Source organism: Carassius carassius, chromosome 49, assembly GCF_963082965.1.
Source record: "Carassius carassius chromosome 49, fCarCar2.1, whole genome shotgun sequence".
In the NCBI taxonomy this organism is placed as follows: domain Eukaryota; kingdom Metazoa; phylum Chordata; class Actinopteri; order Cypriniformes; family Cyprinidae; genus Carassius; species Carassius carassius.
In genome coordinates this window covers 9,085,897-9,112,054 of record NC_081803.1, presented here as the reverse complement: position 1 = coordinate 9,112,054, position 26,158 = coordinate 9,085,897, and the positions used below count along the sequence as shown (strand labels likewise).

The 26,158-nt window shown below is 37.1% G+C and overlaps 1 protein-coding gene across 3 annotated transcripts in view; it reads left to right on the top strand.

Moving 5' to 3' along the window:
* Positions 1 to 23,559, top strand: part of cadm2a (cell adhesion molecule 2a) — a 470,143-nt gene extending 446,584 nt beyond the window's left edge. For 2 of the 3 annotated variants that reach the window (XM_059544344.1, XM_059544343.1), the window contains 6 exons: positions 8,504 to 8,665; positions 9,168 to 9,258; positions 10,285 to 10,463; positions 13,928 to 14,038; positions 22,545 to 22,664; positions 22,950 to 23,559. In XM_059544344.1, the coding sequence (XP_059400327.1) occupies positions 8,504 to 8,665; positions 9,168 to 9,258; positions 10,285 to 10,463; positions 13,928 to 14,038; positions 22,545 to 22,664; positions 22,950 to 23,068 (782 nt within the window). In that variant the 3' untranslated portion in view covers positions 23,069 to 23,559. The remainder of the gene's footprint in view (positions 1 to 8,503; positions 8,666 to 9,167; positions 9,259 to 10,284; positions 10,464 to 13,927; positions 14,039 to 22,544; positions 22,665 to 22,949) is intronic. The other variant, XM_059544345.1, reaches the window with a different exon arrangement.
* The last annotated feature ends 2,599 nt before the right edge of the window (positions 23,560 to 26,158 follow it).

The window sequence follows — 26,158 nt, the reverse complement described above, 5'->3', positions numbered from 1 at the left end:
TTCAGAATGGGTTGTGGGTGTATGAGTGTGAGATTTCCCAGCCTATTTTTTTTCCCAGTCCGCCCCTCATGGAAATTAATCTCTAGAACAGTCACTTCATGAGCATTTTTTACTTATTTTGAGAAACTATCATCATATCATATACAAAGAGACAGCAGTGTTTCAAAAAGACACCAATGTTTCAGGAGTAGTACACAAAATAGGACACATGCTTATTAGATAACCGTATTTGAGTTGATGTATATGCTTTTATTTTTTTATTAACTATTTTTCCCCAAACCATTGTTAGAAGCAGTTAGATGCCTGTAGTTATTCAAAGATTTGGTTTCAAAAACAGTATCTATAAACTATTTCTTTTTATTTTAAATCTGCTTTGAACTTCAGATCAATCTCTAAGTAAAAGGCAGTACTAAAGTCTGATTGTGTGGTGGATGTGTTCAAAATTGATCATCTTAATTCAGGTGATGAAGAATGGTGAAAGTCTGACAGTATTGAGCACTACTGTTAAGGTTAAACCTGCATGGTGTAAAATGGTTGAAGATGATTAACAGTTGCAAATTAACATTCATTAGAAATTTATAAAAGTAATCAAAATGTACTCAAAAGTAATTAGTTACATTACTTTATTAAAGTAATTAAAAAAGTTACACTACTATTACATTTTAAATAGGGTAACTTGTAATCTGTAACCTATTACATTTCCAAAGTAACCTTCCCAACACTGCTCCCATCAGACCAGTCTCATGAAGCTTGAAGTTTAAGGGCTCTCAGCTGATGCAGTGTCAGTGTCAGTCTTAGATATTTTCATCATGAATGTGTCTTGTGATGGATGGATCCAATAAAACAACAGCACATTTCAAGGATGCATGAAAAGGGGTGAACCCCAGATTGATGCAACATATATATAAACTCAATGAATGTTTAACATATAATAAACTGTTTTTTTTTTTTTTTTTTTTTTTTTTACTTTCAATCCATTACTGTTGTTTTATTTATAATATATTTTATCTATCCATCTATATTTCTATCTATCTATCTATCTATCTATCCAATTTTTTTTTTTTTTTTTTGCCCATATTTAACCCTCTAAAGTCTGAGGTGATTTTGGGGCTCTTGAGATGTTTTGATATGGCCTGCTTATTTCAGCTACTTATAACGATTGGTCAATGTGTAATTTGTTTGTATTCAGCATTAACTGTGCTACAATAATATGTGAGCAAGATTGATCGAGATGTTTGCAATTTTTAGAAATACATTTTTTGAGTCACTTTAGCTCTGTTTATCTTGTCGGGTTGTCTTAGTTTCTTTGTCTTGGTTTCATAGCAGAGAGGTGTAAGTAAATCAAAGGATATTGCTTTTTCGGCTCTGCTCACTCCGATTGGCTGACCTGTTGTTTTCCTGAGCTTCTCTCTGTCTGCTTTTGTGTTTGCTGCCTTCCTGTCGCTGCGTTTGTTAGTCACAGCAGCTGTTGTCATCTCTGTTTTCAGCACTTCCCCATCACTGTGTGAGGCTGAACTGCGATAAACGCATTTATTTTGGAAGCCTGGACTGGGAATAGCAGTTGCATTATTGTGGGATCTCTGGGACTGTAGCAATGCCCAGCATGGTATTAAATTTGTGCCGGTCTCCAGGATGCAAGACACCTCACACTTTCTCCCCTGCAAGTATGCAGAGCCCAAGATGCTCTGTGTTTATGTATGTATGTGTGTGTGAAATTGACAGCTGTAATGGAATCCAATATCAACACCTCTCACATTCTCACATGCCCCTCTTTCTCTCTTTCACTCTCTCACTCACTCTCTTTCTATCTCCGGCTCCTTATTTTCATCATTGGAGTAAAATTGTGCATCTGTTTATTGCATGTTAAACTAACCTGTAAATATTACATAGGCCACATCTTGGCAGCTACCTCTTCAGCAGCCCATGTAGTGTGTGCACATACAATGGGTCCAAAATTGTGAGCAAAATTCCTTCTGATTTGCATTTTTCTAATCTAAATTTTGAATTGCAAAGTATATAATAAGCAAAAAAAAGAAAGAAAAGAAAGCCAAATTTCATTTTATATATAAATATATATATATATATATATATATATATATATATATATATATATATATGTATATATATATATATATATATATATATATATATATATATATATATATATATATTCTACCATTCTTTCTTTTTTAAGTTCTATTTAAAAAGTTCTATTTAACTTCTATTTAGCAGGGATGCATAACATTGAAAAATGACAGTGAATACTTTAATATAATTTCAAGATATTTCAGATAAATGCTGTTCAAAGAATCCTGAAAAAAAAGTATCACAGTTTCAATGATAATACCAAGAAATGTTTCATGATCACAAAATCAGCATAATAAAATGATTTCTGAAGGATCATCTGTCCTTGAAGACTGGAGAAAATTAAGTTTTGCCATCATTGGAATATATTGCATCTGAAATGTGAAAAAAAGAGAAAACAGATATTAAAATTTTAATAATATTTCACAATATTACTGCTTTAACTGGCTGAGAAAGATTCTAAGATGTGCAGTCATTTTCAGGGAAATAGACAGCCAAAGTAGTTCCCGGCAGATTTTGACCGCATCCGTATCACTTCACCAAATGATTTCAGGTATTTCAAATGTCCTTACAGCCTACAGCAGCAAAAGAACCAAAACCCTCAATGACACTGACCAAGAAAGTAAATATAGCAAACAACAAGATAAAAACAACAAATTATTTCCATGTTTTTGCCACAAAATTATCTTTTATTATGTACAAGAAACACATACTCTCTTTCTCCTGCTATCTCTCCCATACGAACGCACACACACATATGTATATATATAAATTGTATATTAAAAATGTAAACATGCACAGGTATTTAATGTGTGTGCACGACGGCTTTCTTACCCCTAAAGCTTCTTCTTGCAACATGTTGAGTGCAATCCATCAATAGTCATTAAAAATGGAATTCTAAAATGACTCCTGTGTCTTGGCAGAAACATGAATAAAACATGCACCATAACGACATTTTCCATCAGCCCAAACTTCTGACAGCACTATCTTCCCAAAGTCTCAGAGTATACTTTGAGTTTGCAAATGAACCCCTGGGGGACAAAAATGCATTGCTCAGTGGTTGCTCTTCCTTGCTTTCATAAAACTGAAACTTTGTGCATATTGGTTGTTTGTGTGTGTAAATGTGGCTACTCTCTTTGTCTTTGTTTCACAGTGGTCAGTGCCTATATGACAAAGTTACACACAAAACATCTGCTCAATCCTGGCTGGTTGGAACAAATGCCCAGGTGCCTAGATAAAAAGCTCAAAGCCAAACAAGAGAGAGAAGTTCTTAGTGCTGCTTATGATATGCAGGGAGACCGACGGTGGCTGCTGAGTCTGAACACACAGCGCTCCTCACTGTTTAAGCTTCCTCTTTCATCCTGGCTGCGGGGGCCGAGAATCAGAGTCTAACTTCACAGAGGCGCACAAGCTGGATAATCTCTAACGTGTGAAGAAAGAGAGGTCATTCAGATGGGAAAGTATGTCTTGTTCTATGTATTTGATCAACATGAAATGTCCTGCATCAAACACTTCAAAATAGGGTGCAGGGTGATTGTGAAGTGATTGGAAATGTACCAGACTGGAAAATGTGGCAGTTGGTCAGTTCTATTTATGGAGACTAGGACTAGGTTCATTAAAAGCTCAGAAATGGCATCAATCCGGCCCTAAAAAAAAAAAAAACACAGATTACTGTGTGTGGAAATTTTGATTGATATTTGGCCAGAGCTTTAATTACTGGTCAGGTGTGCGTTTCTTGTACGAGTGCATAATTTGTTTGTTTAACCAGTGTAAGTACCATGTATCACTGAAGAAATTAACTACCTAATCACGACTGTTTCCCAAAACCATAATAACATGGTCACACCTTCATCATTTGAACCATGTTGATTCAACAATATAGGAATGTCATTAATGACTATGTAATACTCTGGAGTTTCCTTACACACTTATCCATATATGCACACTTCAAAAAACAGTACTGTTTGTTGACAGGCTAATGAAATGTAAATATATATTTACATGGAATTTAAAATTTAGAATGTGTTGCTTGCATATTTTGTACAAGAGCATGATCTATGTAAGTCCACATGAAATTATGCTTCTAACCTCAGCTCAAGAGCTGTAGTTCCAAACACACAAGTCTGCAGTGCTAATTTGCGAATGTTGGATCTATGGTTTCAGAAAACGCAGGATTATGGAACTATGATAGTAACGTCAGAATTTCGACCATAGTTGGCAAGCGATTCTTTTGGGAAATACCACCCTAAGTTGAGAGCTGTTGTTCCAAACACACAAGTTTGCGAATGTTCTTTGTTACTGGTTTCAGGGAACGAATCATTGAACTAAGTTAGTAATGCCGGAATTTGCAACAACGGTATTGTGATCACATTTGGAATAACTGAATAAGTGCCTTTTGGAAAAACCCCAGGCTGTGTGTGGGGAATTTAACTGACAACTGGACAGGGCTTCCACACAGATTAGTGGGTATGGCTGTTAACATAATGTGGGCGGAGCTTGTGCCTACAAGCGTGTCTCTGTCATCGTAATGACTGATAAAATGGCTTATCCTGTGAATGTGCAGTTGCGTCCTAGAGGAGATGATATCATCACACTATTAGCTATCAGACAGTGTGTGTGTGTGTGTGTGTGTGTGTGTGTGTGTGTGTGTGTGTGTGTGTGTGTGTGTCAGAATAAAATCATTAATTCTAACCAGGCTCAAACAATCGCATCAACAAATCCCATCTCAGTCTAGCGTATTTGACCGTAGTAAAAGAACTGCCAGCAGGGAGACTGTTTGTGTAGATTAGAGAGATAAAATTGCACGGCACCAGAAGGAGCTTTTAGATTGACACCCACACTGACCATTTATGAAAGATATTTGAACAGTGAGCCATGGCGGAGGGCCGTGCAGTAGGAGTAACTGATATTTATAGTGATCCTGGTTGGGGATTGGAGGGTATTTGTTGAAATAATGTTGTCGTTATCGGTTCTCATCTCTCTGGGACATTAGGATTAGCGGTAGATAGATGAGATGGGCGTTCAGTCGCTCGCTGCAGAGCTTCACTCACGTTTGGAGAAACTCCTGAGTCTTTCACCACAGGCAGAAGATTATGCTGCATAAATAAACACAAACTGACAATTTTTGTGAGGAAATTCAAAACCGCTGCCTCGAATTTAAGCTTTCGCTAAGCAAACATACAACCAACAGCCAACTCCAGTCAAATACACACAAAAATTATGCCTCCATTTGTTAGAAATGACCACTGTGTTTAGCCTAAAAGCAGTTTGCAGTGATAGGATAAAGAACACTTTTGCTCTCTCTCTCTCCCTCTCTCTCTCTCTTTTTCATTCCCTCTTTTTATATCCCTCTTGCACACACGCTAATGGGCTTGCAAAATAGGGTAGAGGTGGCGGAGATGAGCTGCACACCTTTGTGCCTTCTGTTGTTCTAAATACCTCCCTTTTAGGTGGAAAACAGCATTTGAATTCAGAACTGCTCACAGCTGAAATGAAATGCTAATCTCACCCCACGTTTTATTCTTTCCTGTTCTCAACTGCTCTCTGGGCTCGCCATATGCCGTAGCTATCGCAGAGTTCCAGGAAAGCATTCCGGATCCAGAAGGAGCGCAGCGCTCAGCCTCAAATACGATATTTCACATTAAATTGAGTCACGTTGAATTGCATCCAACTATACGTAATTACTTGTGCTGATGTGTGTGTAATGAAGATTAGATACAGTTTTAATGTAGTTATGTAAATAATGTGCATTAAATGAGAGCTTGTGTGTGTGTGCGCGCACTGGTGAGTGTGTTTCTGTGATAATGTTTCTATTACTGGTTTGCCGTCATAAATATTTATGTAAAACATGCTGACCTTAATTTCAATTCTGTCTGCTGGCAAATCTCTCCCCTCTAAACCACTCACTAACTTACTGAGAGGGACAATAGAAGTAGACATGGCCAATGAACCCTCATTATGCTTTTTTTTTTCTTTTTTTCTCTAGGATGGAAAAATTGTTGAATGAATGGATGAGTATAGATATAAATAGTTTCATAAAAAATAAAAAATGTTTCATGAATTTGAGGGGGAATGGAAAAATTCAGGTGAAAAGTCACGAGAGAAGGTGTGTGTTTGGCTGACTACCCTGTCAGTGCAAAAATGGTTGTTTACCATTTTCATTTTCATTGGTCTGTAAATTGGAATGGGTCAAACTGGTAGAAATTGACAAAATTATAACTCTAAACAATTAAACTAAACAACCTAGACCCACTATAGGTGGGAACCGCAATCTGTGGAGTGAGATATTTTTAGTCGAACAAGTAGTTCAGAAAAATTGAAAGCGCACCTATTGCCTGTTCATTAAAATAAAGTGACTATTAATAGTTGGTAAAAAAAAAAAAAGATCAGCAGTATCAAATAAGATCTACATATAACATGCAGTTTACTTTTTTTTTTAAACCAGTGTAAAAAATACTTTAATGTAGTTGGTTCTAATGCATAGTATTTATTAGAGGCAACTGACATGGAAGTATTTTTTTTTAAATAGAATAAAGTACTTTATATAAAAAATAAACTATTATAATATTGTTTTCTTGAGTGTAAAATAAATGGTGTCCCATAAATGGTGTTCAACTAGGAAACAAAAATAATAATAACAGGAAGGTGAATTTACTAAAAATCCCAAACACAGCAAATGGACTTTGCCTCCTCATTTCAGAAGCCCCCAGCTTGCTTCTGAGTTGTTCCAACTGTATCATGCGCTGGAGTTGATCTAAAGAAACTTCTAAAGCATGCTGGGAATCTTCACATGATGTAACCATGGGGTGGAACAGACTTTCCACTTCCACATCTAATTGCTGAGAGTGTTTGTCTACTCTCAAATTAAAGTGTTCTCGCTCCATTCACAGCCATACAAAGTGTTATTCATCTGAACGCTCTCATGAACAGACTAACAGTTTGTTTGTTTGTTTGTTTGTTGTATATCCAGAATAAAAATGTACCCCCAACCTATTGACTACATCCCACGAGCATCTCAAGAGTAGTAACCATAGAATTGTACCTTCCTCTCTGCATGTATGTGTGAGTGTGCACGTGTGTTCAGGTTTCTAAATGATATCTTCTGAATGCTCAGATGCTCCTGAGCGGTTGGCGATACCTCCAGAGGAAGCTGATTGACAGCTTGGCAGTGATAGCAGGATAGCAGTGATTCTGGGAGTAGAGAAAGTGAGGGGGAGCAAATGGAAAGAGAAAGAATGAAATGATTTGTTTTGGTGAGAACAGTGTGGATTGGTATCTTAAAGTTGGACCTGAGTTTGAAGGTTTTGGAAGGAATGAAGCCTTGTGTGATTCTTTCTGAATCTAAAACTTAATCAACAAAACATGATTTGTTTCTTTTTTCCTTTGTGTTTCAGGAACCACACAGTTTAAGCTACATTTTAAAGATTTTAAAGTAAATAAAATGATGATGTACAGTTAGTGAAATAGTTTATGCATCCTGTTGTATGGAATGTTTTAGAAAAAACAAGTCCCTAAAATGTCTTTATCCAGGTTCAGATTTCAAATATTTATGGAAACTTCTAGAGGTTCCAAATATGATGCAAGTTATAGAGCTCTTTAAAATTCTGAAGAATCATTTCTTCTGTAAAATATGGTGATTCAATTCAAAAAGTGTTTATGATTTGACATTCTCTCTGCTGTTGGATAAAATGAGCTTGTTCTTGTTCTAAAACTGTAATTTTTACTCTTAAAGATCCAATAACATCCTTTTGATGAGAAATTGTAGTTTTTTTTGTTAAGTTCATTGAGATCCAGTGGATTAATTGCCTTGGATTTGTGTTTTAAGTGCTACTAGACAGCGGTGTGTGCAGCATAAACCTTTAAATGCAAAAGCCATTAAAACAAACAAAACAAAACACAGTCCATTGTTCAACTAATGGGGTTTTCAGAGAGGAGTAAGAGGAGCTGTTGTACTCTGATAAATGTGCAACACTATACATCAACACTAATTCTATAGAAGAAAATGTAGGCTAAATGAATTCACATTCAATGAGAATTTACTTTGTAAACTGATAAAATGAACCTGTCACCATGCAAAAACAAGAACTGGATCAATATTTTTGACATTGAGAGAGTCAGATAAGAGTTCAAGTTTTACTTTTACCAGTTTTATCCAGTTTAGGAAATGAGAAAAGATAGAGGCAGGATTCAAGAGCATTCCAAACACAGTGATGTGCGTCAGTGGGTGGAAATAATGAATGCAACTCAACTCTGTCTTCACACAACTAAAGTTTTCTATTGAAACATAAAGTCTTAAAAAAGATCGGAGCATCTTTCTGAAACCTTGTGTTTCACAATACTTCAAGTTCTCACTGTAACTTTGACTGTAATGTATGTGAAACTCTGAAACACACGTTGCTGTGCTTATTGCCTCTCCCAGGTGCCAAAGAGGTGAATGCCAGTGGCAAGACTTTCACAGTGAAGAGCTCCCTTCAGTTCCTGGTGAACCGGCATGATGACGGTGTGGCCTACACTTGTAGAGTGGACCATGTGTCCCTAACTGCCACCCACGAAGAGACCACACAGGTCTTGGAGGTCCACTGTGAGTACAGCTGGGTCCCGACTCAAAAAAATGAAAACAATCAATCAATCAGTCAGAAATTTTGTCTTGCTTTCCAGTGCAAATGTGTAAAAATCTTAAATCAAGATACATTTATTGTCAAGCAAAATGGCCTAAGATAAGAAGTCGTGTTTTCTGAGAAACTGATCAAAATGAAGCTAAAAGTTAGACTAAAGCCACAAAACACATCATTCTGATTTCATTGGGTTTTCAGTTACTTATTAAAGTTACTACGAAAAGTAATTTTGGCAACTTTTAAATCCTGAAATATGGTCTTTTGATGCGAAGATTATGCAATACTTACAGACAGAAATCAGAGTTTCTCTTTGAAGTGTTGTCATTTAATCAATCCACTGAGATGCTGTGGAGCACTTGGGCCTGAGCAACATGTCGCATCATTTACCTTTTGATCTCCGTGGAGTGTCAGTCCTCCACTTGGATGCTACTGTCTGAAACAATATTTCTTTGTGTGTCTCTGTCAAAGATGCTCCCTATGTAGAGATCAAACACTCCATACCAGCCACACTGGAGGGGCAGTACCTCAAACTGGAATGTGTACCTCATGGAAACCCCTCGTAAGCATTCACAATTTATAAGCATCTTGTTGAGTTATAATGTTTGCAAAGAGCTTTGGGAAGATGCGTTGCATATCTACTGCACCAATGAGAAATTGCCCTGTGTGCTTGCCTGCGGCTAGCGGCTTATAAGCACATGTTTGCATTAATGTGATGACTCATAAATGTGATTCCGTTGAAATTAAACAGCTATGAATATATAACCATAAATTCACATGGAAAACAACATTAAGAAGCTCTTAGCCATTGGTGAAACTGAAGCTAAAATAAGGCCAGTGTGTTCTAATATTCCCAAAGAAAAAGGCTGACAAATCTTTGATAAACTTGGATAATCCAAATTGCTTAGTTTAGCGCTAAAGCTGAAAACTTTAAAACTCTCTCTGTGAATTTTGCATTCTCAAAGCCTTTGCTGTAACTTTGTGGTGTCGTCTTTCTATTGATTTTAGCATTAAAGGGGTCATATCATAAGGAATCCAATTTTCCTTGATCTTTTGAGATCAAGGAAAGGAGATCTTTTGTGAAAAGTCTTGCACTAGGAAAACATACTGTAACTTTCAGAACTCAAACCCTTCAGAACTCTTCGCTGTAAAAAAGACTATTTGTTGACACTTAGGCTGAATTTCCATAATATTTCAATATCATATGAATACATCTGAATTCATGCAAACATATTATCACAATTGTTTATGTCAACAGTGCCTTTACAGTGTACAGATACTCAGTCTACCCAGTCACAGTGATGTACTGTAATAATGACAAAGCAAAACCAAGGCTGCCAAACCTTGTGTTGTTACTGGCTGTGTGGTGCACCTACAACTCTACATATCCTTGTGCTAAATGTGCCAAATATTATTACTGAACAATGGGATAATTAAAAACTAAAATAAATAATGATAAAAATAAATAAATAAAAATAAACCAAATTATTAAAACAGTTTGTGATATGACCTTTTAACGCATGTTCCATCATGGAAAAGAAACTGAATTTTGTTTTTAATTAGAAGTTAAAAATCAATGTTTCATTAGGCCAGACCCAGTACTCTGGACTAAAGACGGAGGAGAGCTGCCAGACTTGGACCGGGTGATTGTCGAAGGAAGAGAGCTCACCTTTATGTCACTGAACAGAACAGATAACGGCACCTACCGCTGTGAAGCTACCAATCACCTCGGCACCAGCCACGCTGAATATAAGCTGGTTGTTAAAGGTGAGTGACAGACAGATTGCATTAACCTGTCTGTTAAAGCTAACACGGCTCTTCCTGCTGCTAATTAAACCTACGTTTTCACCCTGCTAATAAATGTCATTTTATTTTAACACCTTTGAAAGATGAAATGCCTTGAAATGATTGCTGGCCTGAAAGATCAAAAATTATTTAACTTAAATGATTAACTCATTTTAAATTAATTTTAACGATTAAATTAATGGAAATCCCTTACTCACCTTCATGTTTTTCCAAACTAGTCTGACTTGCAAATTACTAAATAAAATATATTTTTAAAAATGAAAGAATTTTGTCAGACTGAAATATTCCTTTGATTTAGTGACAGTTTTACAAAGACATATAATCACCTCTCCTTCATAAATCTTGCACAAACAATGTGTACATATGCAGCAGCCCACTTTTCTCGGTCCTTTCTTTGACTTCATTTAAGAGAATCAGTTTCACACACTTAGCATAACAGCAAAGCATGGTTGGTCTCGATACACCCTGAGGTTCAGAGGCTACACTGCGTCCACATCTGCCATATCTTTCATCAGAGGCAGCTGTGCGGATATGCTCACAGGATAAGAATGGATATGACTGTGTGCATCAAGCGGAAGAGTCTCTCCAGACCCCCTGCTTGTGCCTCTGCCTTCTTGACACTAAACCCCTCCAGGCTGGAAAATCCTTCCTCCACCTCTCCGTTCGAGAAGTTTCTTTTTTCTCCTTTTATCTCTGCTTTTAAATCCTCCCACAGTGCATCTTAAGAAGATTTAATTAGCTTTTATGGTGCGGTGTAGGGGTCCAGCCAGTGGCTCAATTAAATGTCAGTACACTATAACAACAAGGAAAACCAAAGCTCTTAATAATGTTGATACTATAAAACTGACACCTCTTTAGGAATAAAAACCTAATTGGGTGTCACAAATAGTAAGCACCATGTCTGAATTCACTACAGTCTTTTTAAATGGCAAAACATGATGCCGTCCTTCCAACAGTGATTAGCACAAAACCTGGAGCAATATAATGGTCACTCTTTCATCAGATCACCTACCTTGTATCGTGCCAATTGAAAACGCAATATCACCTGTTCAATATGCAGCCGATCACTTTATATTCTAGGCAGAGGGCTGCCATGTCAGTGGGGTACTTGAGTGAGAATTATAGTCAATATTATTATTCAAATCTCACCCCTAATTAAAATTGGGCCATGACATTTAAAAAAGATATTAGAGCAAGCCAATAGTATCTAGACTGTTTGAACACTTTAATAAATCTCTATATCCCCCCCAACTAAAATAAAATAAAAATCAAGAGCCAAAATTGCATGATCTGCTAGTTCCAATTCTGCAACACCAGTTCATCAAACAGAAAAATAATAAATGTTTTTAAAAGTTTTCAAAACACCTCCGCCGTCTACCACAGGTTGCTCAAACCAATAGCAGGCTCACTCTGTTGGTTGAGTTAGTGTTGTTATGCTGGGCTGACCGCATGATCAAAACGAAATAAAATTGCTTATTTGTATTAATGATAATAATACATTTTTTATTTAGTCTAGTGCCTTTAAGAGGGTACTTTCTCAAAGCGCTTTACAATTACAACACAAGCAAACAGAAGAATCAAAATTAAAACAAAAATACAGAATGACAATCAGTTCAAAGCAAGACAGAAATAAAACTTTTCAGATGAGACTTAAAAAAAAACTAACTAATTTGCTTCCACAATGTCAGCCGAGAGAGAATTCCACAATTTGGGGGCATGAGTTGAAAATGCCCAATCACCCCCAGAACACAGCCATATTTTAGGAATGACTAAAAGATAACTCTCGAGAAGATTTTGGCTAGATGTATAAGGAATTAAAAGCTCAGCCAAGTACTGAGGAGCCAGACCATGCAGTGACTGGTATGTTAACACAATTTTAAAATCAAAAATGAAAGTCTCTGCATATTAATCTAGTATAGATTTTTATTTATTTAATTATTTATTTATTTACATCCAAAACATTACTCAAACTTTTCCGCCATACAGAGAAATAATTGCAACATGGTTTTGCACCACTAATATTTTCCCCTGAGGATTAAAAAATCTAGCCGTTTATGAATGTCGGCTCATGGAACCTGTGGTCTGTCTAATTTCTAGTTAGCCAGAGCTGGTAGCTGCTGTGCAATTTTGAGCTATCAGTATGATTACTCTGCTTGTCTGCTTGAGTCCATTAGTACGAAGGCAGACTTGTGATTTAGCTTGTCAACTTGAGCCCAACTCTCTTCTTGGGCCCTTATCATTGGACTAAACATGCTTTATACATGCAAAGAGCTGCCAGCATTACACTGATTGTCGAACCAAAATCAATTTCAAGAGGCTTAAATGATACCTGCTGCTTAAAGCATAAATCACTCAATTTAAACTGCACCTTGAGATTAAAATAGATTAGTGTGAACTTTGCTTTTGCATAAGAACATTTTAGCTTGGCCTCCTTTAAAACAAAACAGTATTCAGGGATCAGAGATAGATCCTGACATACATTCAACAAAGGCGTGAATGTTTTTTTCATTATCCATAAACATTTATGGAAAATAAAACATACATGTTGAACAATAAATAATCATTATCCGCTACAATTTTCTGTCATGCTCTATGTAATAACCAAGTACAATCCAATCACACTGGAGACCTGACACAAGCGCAAATTAATTAGTTTCCTTTATTGTGTAACAATTAGCATTTAAGCTATCAGTGGAATATTTATCACCATTTTGACCAGTTTTGATCTGGTCTGGCTCCCAGACTTTCCTAAATTAACTTCACCCGTCTAGTAAAAGTTGGCAGAAAAGCCTGTAGTTATCCACATACTATAAAAAATGAAAAAAACCTCCTGACCTCCTGTCTAGAAAGCTTTACATTTACAGGAAAACACCAGCCAAGTAGCATCTGCTCTTTTACATTTTTAAAGATGCACTAATACTAAGCTCTAAACTGCCCTGATATAAATATATATTATCAGGGACAAAAGGCTTGTTATGGTGTTTGTTTTTCACACTTTGTCCAGCATGTCAGCCATGCAGACCTTTTGATAGTTCATCAAATATTGATGCTTTTCTCCCTGCATGCGGCTTGTTTTTTCCTACCGTTTTGTGAGCAAAACTGTCACTTTGCTATGTTTGATATATTATAAACAAACCAAACCCATTATCCGTAAACATCATAAAGAAAGAGATACATTTCTGGAATGTCAGGTGTCCTGTGCATGCTGTTTATTTCAATAATTTATTAAGGTGTGCATTGTTAAATTATACCCATTCAGTTTTTATTTGCATTCTGTCAGCATGACAACTATTGTGTTTCATTTGTTCCATTCTTACAGGAATGTTTTCTTCCCCTTGTCAACACACACCCAGCCATGTTTTGTCTCTTATCTGTCCTTTTTTGTTTACATGTTTGTTGCCATTGTTGTTTGTCATGTACAACAGATGCCCCCACCACATCGTCACCATCCACAACTTCCCCTTCACCCATCCCTCGAGACAATACAGGTCCCTTAGACTCCAAGGATCTCAATTCTGCTGTCACCGGTAACAGAGGTACTGTACAACCCCACTGCCCTTCCTCCTTTTCCTCCTCGTCTCCCTCACATACAGTACTTCCCTCTCCATCGCTATATCTGTCTTTGTTTTCCCCAAGTGAGTTTCCTCGGACTGAAGTCTGCAGCTCCATGGATATCTGGAGTGTTTTTGTACCCAACAGTCACTCTGCAACTTTGCATGTCCTCGTTTAGCTCCCATCTCTTCCTTCCACCATCCACTTGTTCTAACTATGATTTCTAGCATCTCAAATGGGACAGTTTGAGCCCTTGCTGTGTCTTTATCTTCCATCAACCCATCTTATTAAAGGTATGAATCAACAACAACAAAAAAAATATCCTGTATGCCCCTTTTTTCCCCCCATGGAACACAAATTGATAATTTAAGAGTAAGTTTTGAACACTGAAGGAAAAAATAAAGAAGTGTAGATTTTTTTTTTTTTTACAATTGCTACTAAGTTTCACAAATACAAAGAAATAGCATGTAGTTAAATGTGAAATTTTGAAGTAGAAACGCTAAATTATATTCTACATAAAACATACTCTAATCATCTTTCTTTGTTTTTTCTCTTTTTTTTACATAATTTGCCCTCTGTTGAAGCTCTTAAAAATTTCAACTCAAAAAAATGTGCATTCAAACCAGGTTTCACCTCAAGTCATGCTAAAAATCATTGGTTCTTGCATATCACACATAATAACATCAAACAGCATATGGGTTTGGAACACGTTTTGAGGATCAGCAAATGACAATCTGTATTAGATTGGGCTTTGCTCACCTTAACTATCCTCTGTCCTGGAGTTTGTGCATCCTGAGATGATCTGAACAACGGTCTCCATTAGTTAAGTACCTAAACACCAAGCCTTTAGGCATATCTGTACAATGCGACGTAAGTGTTCTTTAGATCTTTGCAGTGAACTTCTAGTCTCCGGGGTATCAGGGTCGGTCCTGTTTCTTGTTTATGAATGCTAAATATAGCCAGTGTGATTTATAAGGTGTATCTAATTTTTTTGCGCTCCCCATGGACTCTCCATAAGGTTGTTTGAATGTCTATCTATTTTCATGCTACTTGTGAGGGGTGCAGCCCTGTTGGTGCAACTTTGAGTTAAGTTTGTAATTTTAAAACAAAAAGGCTGTGCTTGTGTGCATGGTATCCTCACGGTTCCATTCTTCAAAGTGGCTTACTTGGTTAAATTTGAGGATAACTTGCACTAAATACGGGATTTTGTGGTCTTTGATACAAGATTAAAGTTTATCCGGCATCAGTATGTCCCTATTCCTGAAGATATCCCAGTTTTATGCCAGGTTATGCTGAAATTATCCTTTAAAACCAGAATCAGCCAGAATGGAATCACAAACTTGTGAAGAAATACCGCACATATTCCCTCCGTCGAAAAGAAGTTCTCTCCAAGCTTGTAATGCTCATCGTCTGCGGTGTTAACAGATCTATTTCTCTAAATGCATTAGCAGCTCATTCTCCTGCCCACGAACAATGGGGGGCGTACCAGCGACGAGTTTCTGGCCTCATCATTCTACCGGGCTTAATGGGAATAATAACTCTTCCTCAAAGAAACACGGGCCTAGGCGATGCCATCAGTGCGTCACCCGTCCCTGTTAAATCTGCCAAATGTGCTTTTATGGCTTGCAAATTAGCTGTGACCTTATGAAGCTGTAAGGTTGAATAAAGTACCAGGGATGCTGAGAATTTTAAATATTTACAGCTCACTTTTCATAATCAGCATGAAAGTGCCCTGCCGTAGACCCCTGTGTCGTTATTGTCCCACGGAGACACTTTAACAGAGATAATGATTGGTCATGCCTTTTGTCTTTAGACAGGGAGAGGAAAATGCAGAAATTTATCTGTTTTAGGAAAAGGGTCTGGGTTCATTAGCCAAGGCCAGAAATGAAAGGGAGGACAACAAAGCGCAGCAGTCTTGCAAACTTATTATAAAACTTTTTAAACTTGTCCAGCGTCTGCCAAGAATTACCCGGCTTAATTGGATTTAACTCCAGGACATAAACAGAGAAGGAGTTATTGTGGAAGTACTGAAGTTTTGGAAGCTTTGAAATATGTTGGCTTGAGAAAAAAAAACTATTATTTTGAATTATTTCCTATTATTTCCGCTGTAGGTCAGGGTGGATTCCTTGAAGACCCTTTGTCAAAAGATACACGTTATACATGACTGGAAACTACTAGCCTCCTGCAAGGAGTCTCACAGTGTGGAGTGGAACATATGTTTCTTGAAGCATTGACGAGAAACCCAGCAATTACTCAACATGGCCACGCCAAAGAGCATAATAGGCAGACGTGGGCCTGTCAGTTGTGGCCTGGATACGGCCTTGTGCATGGGCTGTAATCCCAGTAAGAAGCAAGCAAATGAGCAATCCTCAGAGAGTCATTTGTGTGTTCCAACACTTTGTTCCTGGTCTGCAAGCAGTATGTGCCTTCTTGGAAAGCTTTGTTCAGCCAAATTTCTTCTTCGAGTTTCTTCAGTTATTTCTTCAAGTCGCATGAATGCTTGTAGCTGTGCATGTGTGAATCACAAGGCAATTGTGCATGATTAAAATGACAAAGTAGCCATGGTGATTTTTTTTTTTTATTAACTGCACATTCATGTTCCAGTAAAAATGAAATTTTTACTTAAATTTTTTAACTTAATTTTTGAAAAGATGTTTCAACCGCAGACCTAAAACCCATTAAGAAAATTAGGATTTATTGTTCTTTAATGCATTTGACATTTGTTACCTATTTGAAAGAGATAGAAAGAATTGCATTTTTGTTGATTATCAAAGTGCAAAGAGTACATAAGCATGAAATTGATGGAGGGAAATTGCAGCATTTTTTCCTAGAAAAATAAAAATAAATTAAGAACAAGAAAATTCGCAAAATTGCCCATGTTTTACATTAATGAGTTCAATATACAATTACCGTTTGGCTACATTTTGTCTGAAATTTGAATGATTTTTTTCCAATTATCCTGAAGTATATGTTCATGTTTAACATGTCCTGCATAATTAGTTAGCATAGTGTAATACATTTTGTGATTGGTCAGTAATGTGTGACGGCAAAGCGTAAAGGCACAAAGCACACCTAGAGGTTTAGGAATGTGGGAGCTCTCATTATAAACCTTATCAACTTGGCTTATGAATATTAATTAGATGACTTGTTGTTTGTCCGGTTTGTCCTTGCTAAATAGCTGGTAAATGACCTCTTAACCATAGTAAATGACCGCTTACACAGAGCCTTCTGCTTGGTCTAAAAGTCTTCTAAATTGCAGGCCACTGCAATTTTCTCTTTCTTGGCACAGCAGCAAAGCTCTTAAAATGTAATCATTATCTTCCAAAAAAGTGGAAGGGAAACACTTTAAAATATTTAAAAGTGATATAATATCTGCAGTGCCCCTGGGCACAGTCCATCTCTGAAATTTTCAGCAACATTACTTATCCTGTACGAATTAACGATAAGCATTACAGTTACTTTAGAGACATACATCCAGAAAACTAATTCCGAATAGCACAGAGAAAGAATTTCGTCTTGGAAATCAGTCATCCTGCAGTTTATTCTCAATAGAAGGATTAAAATGATTTTGAACCTCATATCATTGAACATCTCAGAATTATTGATTTGAACTCCAAGAAAGGTGTGTTCCATTATGAAAAGCATTTCTTTGGAGGGGCTGCCAGAGGACACCAGCAGAAGCCGGCTCTGTTTAAATGGATAAGTCAAAGTTTCAGCTGCCATGTCCCTGGAGGGTCAGTTAAATATTGAGAAAGGAGTCCTGAGCGCCCTCCTCTCTCTCCTTTCTGAAAATGACACAACACAGGAGGAATTAAAATGTAATGCAAAGGTCTTTTTCCTCAGTCACGCAGCAAGGTTATTGATAATCTGTCACATTAAGTCATGTCAAGGGAAGACTTATGGTAACAATTTAAAATATAACAGAAAAGGAAAAAATAAAAATCATTAAACTCTGCCACCGAATATGAATTACGAATAAGACTCCCGTGGAAAGGAGACACTAAGTAATCCTCTAGAAGTCTTGTGCAGCTTTAATTTACTGAAATGAACACTCGCCATTTCCCAGCATTAACTGCTGATCGAGTTTGAAGCACAATGGCCTAATTATGAATGTTACAGTCTAACATCTCCAAATCATTCAGTAACTTGCCTGCTCGTGCCTCTCAGTGGAGAACACCTGTATTTGTTTTCTTTTTCATCCTATTTGTTCAATCATTCTGTCTCTCTCCAGACTTTTTTTAACCACTATTAGAAGCTGTAATTTGTTTTGAAAATCTAATTAAACTGTGCTGACCAACTCCGCGGTCCGCCTTTGCCCCTGTTTGACTTTAGATCAAGTCTCAAGAGCATCCGGTATGTAAATCAGCCCTCTAAAGACTCACAGGTCATTTAAGAGGTTGCTGTGCTGGGCAAAGGGATGTGAAAGACATTTTCATTTAGCTATTTTTCTCTTTTCTGCATGGATAGAGAGTGGATGGAATGGGTGATTTGGATGTTTAATGTTAATTTCCTAGATTTGGCCTCCATGAGGACCACACAACTCAAATATAACAGCCTCTTTTTCTTCCTGGTAACAGTTTTCCATTAGACACAACTCTCAAGTGCTCTTTCTCGGCAGAAAATGGGGAATAATTGACTTGTTAAACAGTGCATTAAGCCAATATTTATCTTTATTTAAAAAGACTATTTACAGAGTCCTAGAAACATTTAATATTATTTAATTGTCTGGCTTTTACTGCTGGTGTGTCATGAAGAGAAGTGAGTCTGCATATGCAGAAAGAAAACAGGAACTATAGGATCTTCAAGTCTGAGGCAGAATATTCATATGCCTTCCGAGACAGAAATTACACTATAATGTGCATTAACTGGGAAATCAGCCAAAGCTATGCTTTTAGATTGTTCAAGAGACTGTAAAATACTCATAAAATACTTGTAGGATGTTTTATTAACCTTCTGTGGGCTTGCGGATCCTAAGAAGGTCTGCAATACCTAGAAAAAGCCATTCGTTAGCATTCCCATTCATCTAAATGGCAGTTTCTCAGCTGGTGTAGCTTAAATGGTCATCAAAGGAGAAAAAATGCTTTTTGTCCACAAAACCATATCCACATTTTCATATGCTGTACGGCACATTTACCCTAAGGTGTGTCAGCATTATAGTTTTATTTTAGATCCCATATTTTTTATATATTCAAAAGTGAAGTGTGTAATTTCTTTGCTAGTGGTGTCACCAAATGGAAGTGAAAAAAATGTAATATTACTCTGCCATTGGTTATTTAAACAGATAGTCCCAACCAAAACTCATACCGCTGGTTATGCCTATAAAAGGCTCATTGCATATTACATCAAACAGGAGAAGCAGGAGATTTTTAGACTTACATTTAAAATTTGCATCTAAAATATTGAAATATATTAGTCAAATAAGTCAACCTTTTTCTAGAGTTTCTAATCAAGTCTAATGAGCTCACACTTAAAACTCATAATTTGGTTAATAACGCTATCTTTCCATTCCACTGCATTTTACAATTTATGCTTAATTTGGTTTGCTTCTGGTTGATTGTGGTGGAACATTTGAATCCAAGAGTCAGAGCAAATCATGCGTACAGCTATCAAATCATAAATGCCATTGAATAACTCGTGGCTGGGCTTTCATATTAGGTGATTTATTGGAAGGTTTCAATTGAATTTGCCTTCCCCATAGAGGGCGGTGTTTTGAAATGCTACAATTCTTTCAGTGCACCTTTCAATTTAGAAGCACATCAGCAGTCACCCTGTAAATGTTAATTTCCAGTGTTCGATTGTACCATGAAGGTGAAGCTTTCCAGTTCAGCACTTTCTCTGTCACTGTCCTTCAATAGCTCAAAGATGTAAAGAAGATCACCGAAGCGTTGACGTTCGCTTTCCTACATCCATTTACACTCAGCCCACGCTCACTGTCTCCCTTTAAGGCATTTATACAAATATCTCAGAGATTACAGTAAAAAAAAAAAAAAAATCTCCCAGACAGCAGGTACCAGTCTCCTGGATTAGCATGTGGAGTTAATGGTAACGCTCACCTTGAAATGTCATCCCGACAAGAGCGCAACATGGCTGCCCCTGCTGCTTCTGCCCCCCGAGGCCTGTTTGTAACCCCTGTCTTGTGGATTTGTTAAAAGAGTGCTTCCTGCATGGTTCTCCTCTGAAACTGATTCCTTTAAGAATTCATGTGACCGCAGGGGTTCATGTTTGCCGGGTGCTGTGACTGTTTCTAGCGTTGATGCACCACTGCCGAGTTTATATCCCACGCCATCAGAGTTTCACTGCTGATAATTTGTTACATTTGCCAGAGCCACACAATGCAGGGGCCAGGGGAAGAAATTATAATATTAAAATAGGAATGTGCATGTGGTGCTTCAATATTAAATCATAACGGAAGGACTGTCGCAGGCCTTATTAAAAGATAATGTGAGCTGGGGGAGAGGAAACATTTCAGTTCTCTGCTGGTGGATCCCGCTATGTTAAGCCCATTGCGTGTCTAAGGACAAACACTCTGATGAGTTAAGCCTGTGTGTGGTGCACAAGGACAGAAAATGAGGGCCTAAGAAAGAGAAAAGTAAGCCAAGTGCAAGGTGCAAAGTGTCCCCTGGGCTACATAGGCTTTGTGTAGATTTGGAGCTGTATGCTACTCTTGTTTTACTTTGACTAATGAAATGAACTATGGAACTCCTTCTCTCTAACTGTAGAAATTATCCTTAATATAGTTAGAAATTACCAGGCCTCTCACAGTGTCAATGCACTCGCTCTAGGATGGCACTCAGCATAGCAACCCCACTGTGTGTTGATAAAAATAGAGCTAGGACAGAGAAGGGCTAATTATCACAACACTGAGGGACGTACTTGAGATTCACAGTCTAATGATCAGGGACAAAAGTGTCTGAACACAGTACTAATATTTAGAATAGTAGTGCCAAGAATTTGTTTTGTTACTTTTCTTAGTTAGACATCAGGGAGAACTAGAGTTTGGTGTGTGAAAACTCTGCCATTTTGGCGTAAAAGTGAGGCTGTTTGATAGCCAGAGTAAAGTAACACTCACCTGCAGTGATGATACTTTTCGGGACTTAAATTTGATTTATTGATATCATAAAAACTCAGAGTTTAATACCACAGCCTTCACCGTTGGAAATTCAGAAACATGTGCCTGTCAGATAAGAGTAGCCATTACACATTTCATATTTCAGCGAGCTGCTGAAAGGGTGATATAGAGATCTGCACATATTTATTTTATTCATTTTTTATTATTATTGTGATTGATTGTCACGGGGAAGTTTTATACTCCTCCTGTAAACACAACAAAGAGAAGAAATGCTATTATTGAGAATGAAAAAAAATAGAGAGTCTATGAGTTGTCAATTAGAGGGAAGGAGCCAGCGTGCCCAGCTGATGTTGATCCGAGGTGGGATTCTCCATTACTGAAATGAGAGCTGATGGACTGTTTGAATGCTTCTCTGGCCCTGAGTTCATCCCTGCTTTGTGCGGCTGATACAGTAATTGCAGGCAGTGATTAGGAAGCTCCCGCAGCACAAAGCACCGCCCGGATTAAACGCACACTCTGTGGCAGATGCAACGCATGCTGTCAATTATAATATACCACTCCAAATGGCACTAAGCAGGGACATGATAAAGAACCATAGCACAGAGAGAGAAACGAGACGAGCCCATCTTATAAATTCCCAATACGCTCAAAAGCATTGTCTGGTTGGGGATGAAATGAAGATCCCCACAAGTTGAATAGCAGCTCTTGTCTTCAATAAGTGCCTTGGCCCAAGACTCAAGAGCTTTATTCTACTCTGTACACTCTGAAAAGTAAAGGTTCTTTATTGGTATCTATGGTTCCATGAAGAACTTTTAGCATTTCCATTCCAAATAATGCAAAACAGTGGGAAAAGGTTAAATAATAAAGAAAAGGGGTTCTTTTAAGAACTGTTCACTGAAAGTTTCTTTGGGCATCCAAAATTTGTTCTTGTATGGCATCGCCCTTTCGGAACCTGTATTTTTAACAATGTATGGATACCCAAACACCTTATCAATATATGCATGTTGAGCGTTACATCTCAAAACCACTTGCTTTAATAGAAAGTGAACCTTCCTCAGCAGCTTCTGTGAAGACGTTTTTCTAGGACATTTGTGACCCTTCTAAAACAACTTTTGACCATGTATGTTTGTTGGTTACAAGCAGCTTGTATGGAGTGTTTGTTTTTCTTCCTTGTCTTCTTCTTTACTTTCATTCTAGGCATGCATAGATCCCTGTCAGACCACCATATGGCTCGACCTGTCAGTTCAGACAGACTTTAAACTCCTTGACCAGCCCCAACTGCAGCTGAGCAGACAGGAGAGGGCTAAAGCTTTAGTCCAAACTATCTGTTGTCCACCTTCTGATGTTATGGAAGGTAAAAGTATGTTGAAATGAGAAAGGTTACCAACTACGCTTTCTTGTCCTCTTTCTCTGTCTTACAGATCCTAATGCCCTGCCAGGCCCGCCAGACCACGCTCTGATCGGTGGAATTGTTGCCGTCGTCGTTTTCGCCACTTTGTGCTTAATTATTGTATTAGGACGCTACCTGGCACGGCATAAAGGTGAGATTTTCATTAACTTTCTGTAAAATGTAGATACAGTAATACTCAAAAATACATCAGTATCTATAGTGGGCTTCACTTGTGAATCAAAAACAGTATTTTGAATCATTTCAAACAAAAGAATTCAACCTATTAGTTAACTAATGGTAATTATCTTACATAGAATTGGCATTTAAAAGTCTCCAGCATTATGTCCACATAAATACATAGGTATTGTAAAGTTTCAGGGACATTTAAAAAAAATTATCTTTAAAACAAGACCTTGTTTTTTTTTTTTTTTTTCAGGCACGTATTTGACAAACGAGGCAAAAGGAGCAGATGACGCCCCGGATGCAGACACAGCAATCATCAATGCTGACGGCAACCACGCACATGCAGAAGAAAAGAAAGAGTATTTCATTTAGACTGCAATGGCACTGCGCTCCTCTCTCTCTCCTCTCGTTCTTTCCCTCCTTCCCTGCACCGTGTAGGAACTTCTTCAGACAGCGGCGGAAGCTTCTCACTCTTTCTGTACAGTTTGTTGTTTTTCATTTCAGTTTGGATTTCTTTTGCCTTTTTCGATAACAGCTCACCTACTACTTTATACAAGCAACTTTTTTGCTGAAGATGTCACATTTTGTAATCATTGAATAGCTGTAAAACACCCCAAAGTAGTAAAAAAAGTCAAAATCTCCAAATATGAAAAAAAAAGTATATATAGTCTGCAGCCATCCTCCAATAAGGACTCGCCCTTCATCCTCTCACAGTGCCTAAATATACAGATGTCCGCTGAGTTTCAGTCAATGCTTTCATGTTTGTCAGGGCTCTGATTGGTTGCTTGCTTTTTATCTTCAGCGTTATGATTTTTTGAAAATGTTTTGTGCTCTGTTATGTTTTTTAAATAATTTCTACTTTACTTTTGTTTGTGATTCATGCTGACACCATTTATTGTGATATTTCTCCCAAAAAAAAATAAACAAAAAAATATGTACAGTACTAAAAATATACTCAGACTTGAAGTGAGGGAAGTTCCCTTTTTATTCTACAGATTTTTAGGTGTTAATAATGTTATCAGTACGTAGAAATGCTCCATTTTCCAAATGACCATTATATGATGTGAAACCGGCAACTCACACTATGGCAAAAATCAGTTTTTTGTACTTGAACTGTAGATATTGGTACGTAAATGAATAGCTCCACAGAAGGTCTCAGTGTGTTCCACCGAAAAATCACCTTGTATTTAAATTAGTTTTAACAGTTAGGTTTACCCACCAAATAAACCATTCAAATCACTGGTCAGATCTATATACAGTCCAAGAAAGGTCCCAAAAAACTTTGTATGCTAACCTGAAAATTTCACATACATTATGATAACGTTGAGAAAACATTGCCATGTGCCGCGTACATGAAGTCTCACTCATTTTACAGCATTAGCTTTAGGCCAATCAAATAAATAAGCACAAATGACTCACATCAACTCATCAATTGGTCTAATATATCAATCATGACATAATAATAACTAACTTTGAGTATCTTAACCCGAATTGGACATCAGTATGCTTTATGGTCACAGAAGTCACAGGTTATGTTAATGTTTGGAAGTGTTTTGGAAATTCTGTTTATTTGTTGATTTCTATGATGAATTGACAACCTTGCTAAGGCTGTATAATATATCTGCTAAATGTGGTAACTAGTGAAAATCGTTGTTAGACTTTGGTAACCCTAATTCCATCAAGTTTGTATATTAGCTGATCTAAATATTGGTGGGGAAAATTGTTATTTTAATTTTTTATTTTATTTGTCCTTAAAAGATTCTCGACAACTTCATAACCTTTGCTTTAGCTCAAGGCGTGTATATACTGTACAAGAATCACATTTTGGTAAAACATTTTTTGAAAGATTGTTGTTGTCTGACTCTCAATGTAAATTATTTAATTTAGCTTAATTGAAAACCACTGAATGAGTTTGACGGCATTTGTGACAGCAATGGAAAACTTAATGAAATGGCAATTCTATGTATTTGTTGAATGGGAGACTTCTAGCATTTAAAACACTTTTACCTGATGTTCGGTTCCTGTAAATGTTGACGATTCGTGTTCATACTTTCTTTCGCAGTCTGTCTCCATTCTCACATAAGGTGTCACTGAAGCTTTTGAAACCAATAGATGGTCAAGCTTGAAATTTGCATAGTAAATCTCAAAAATATATTTTCATTTAAGTCATAATGCACCACAATAACACATATCACTTCCATATACAAGTATGTTACTTAAATGTAATTGTCTTGTCACATGTATCCCTAATATGTGTGAATATATTAATGACTAGGAATATGGTATCCTTTGACAGAGTCACTGGGCTGAGTGTTATCAGTCAGATTACATACTTCTTAAGACAAACTACCGTGCACAAAAAAGATCAATTTAAGCCTTAACATATCCACTGACATGCTACTCAAGCCACAATTACCTTCTTTTTTTCTGCTACATTATAGCTTTTTATGTGGATTGGCTCAAAGCTGTCTGTCTGGCATAATAACTGCTAACAATGTTTGGTACTTCTCTGATTGTGACACTGACCTAATGCTGCCTTTTGTGGTCAGTAAAATCACATGCTATTATCAAGAAAATATATCCACTTGCTCAGATTTTAACCCGTTACAGGACATACTCAACATTTCCAAGAAAAATAAATCAGCTTCTTTTATCACCATAATTGCCTTTGTGTTTGTAGTGGGAGCTTCATGCTGTTTTGTTTGAGCTCTTATGGCTTCTTGTTTCATTGAAGATTGGTCACCCAATGCCTTGTTGTTTCTTTTCCTTCAAACTTGCCTTTATACATTGCATGTTATTTTGTCACCTCATTCGCTTTTATAATGCACCAAAACACATTTCCAGTTTATCTTTTTTGTTCATCTACCATAGTAATTGCATTGGCATTTACAAAGAGTTCATAGCTAAAATAGTGGCCTAAAATGTTTGGATAAATACTGGGATTTATTCAGTCAATCAGTGTTGTAATTTGCCATTTGGTTCCCCAATATATTTACTATAGCTGGTATGGAAAGGATGTGATTATGAAAGTACAGACCATAAAAACATGTTAACTATATTGAAATCAGTTATGGTGTAATAATTTGAATAGACATCAGTGTACCAGTGTGGTGTGTTCCAAACTGGTCATATAGAAGATTCCATAAGAGTTATAATGCTCCATATAAAGGCAGCTCACGGGTTTAGGGAGATAGCTCAAATTTTGTCAGTCAGAAACATTTTTGAGAGTCTGCAAGTGGCAATTCATCTACAACTGCCATTTCACTGTGTTGTGGATAAAGACTGAAGATTATGATCTGAAAAAAGGTTCCATATGTTCCAATAAAACACACATGGCTCGTTTCTCCTCCTGACAAACTATAAAAATATAGACTCTACCCATTAGTAGGCATATTTTATTAGTAGAGTAATGAAAGCTTCCCTAAGAACCATCTAAAATGCATCATTTATGATCACAGTGAA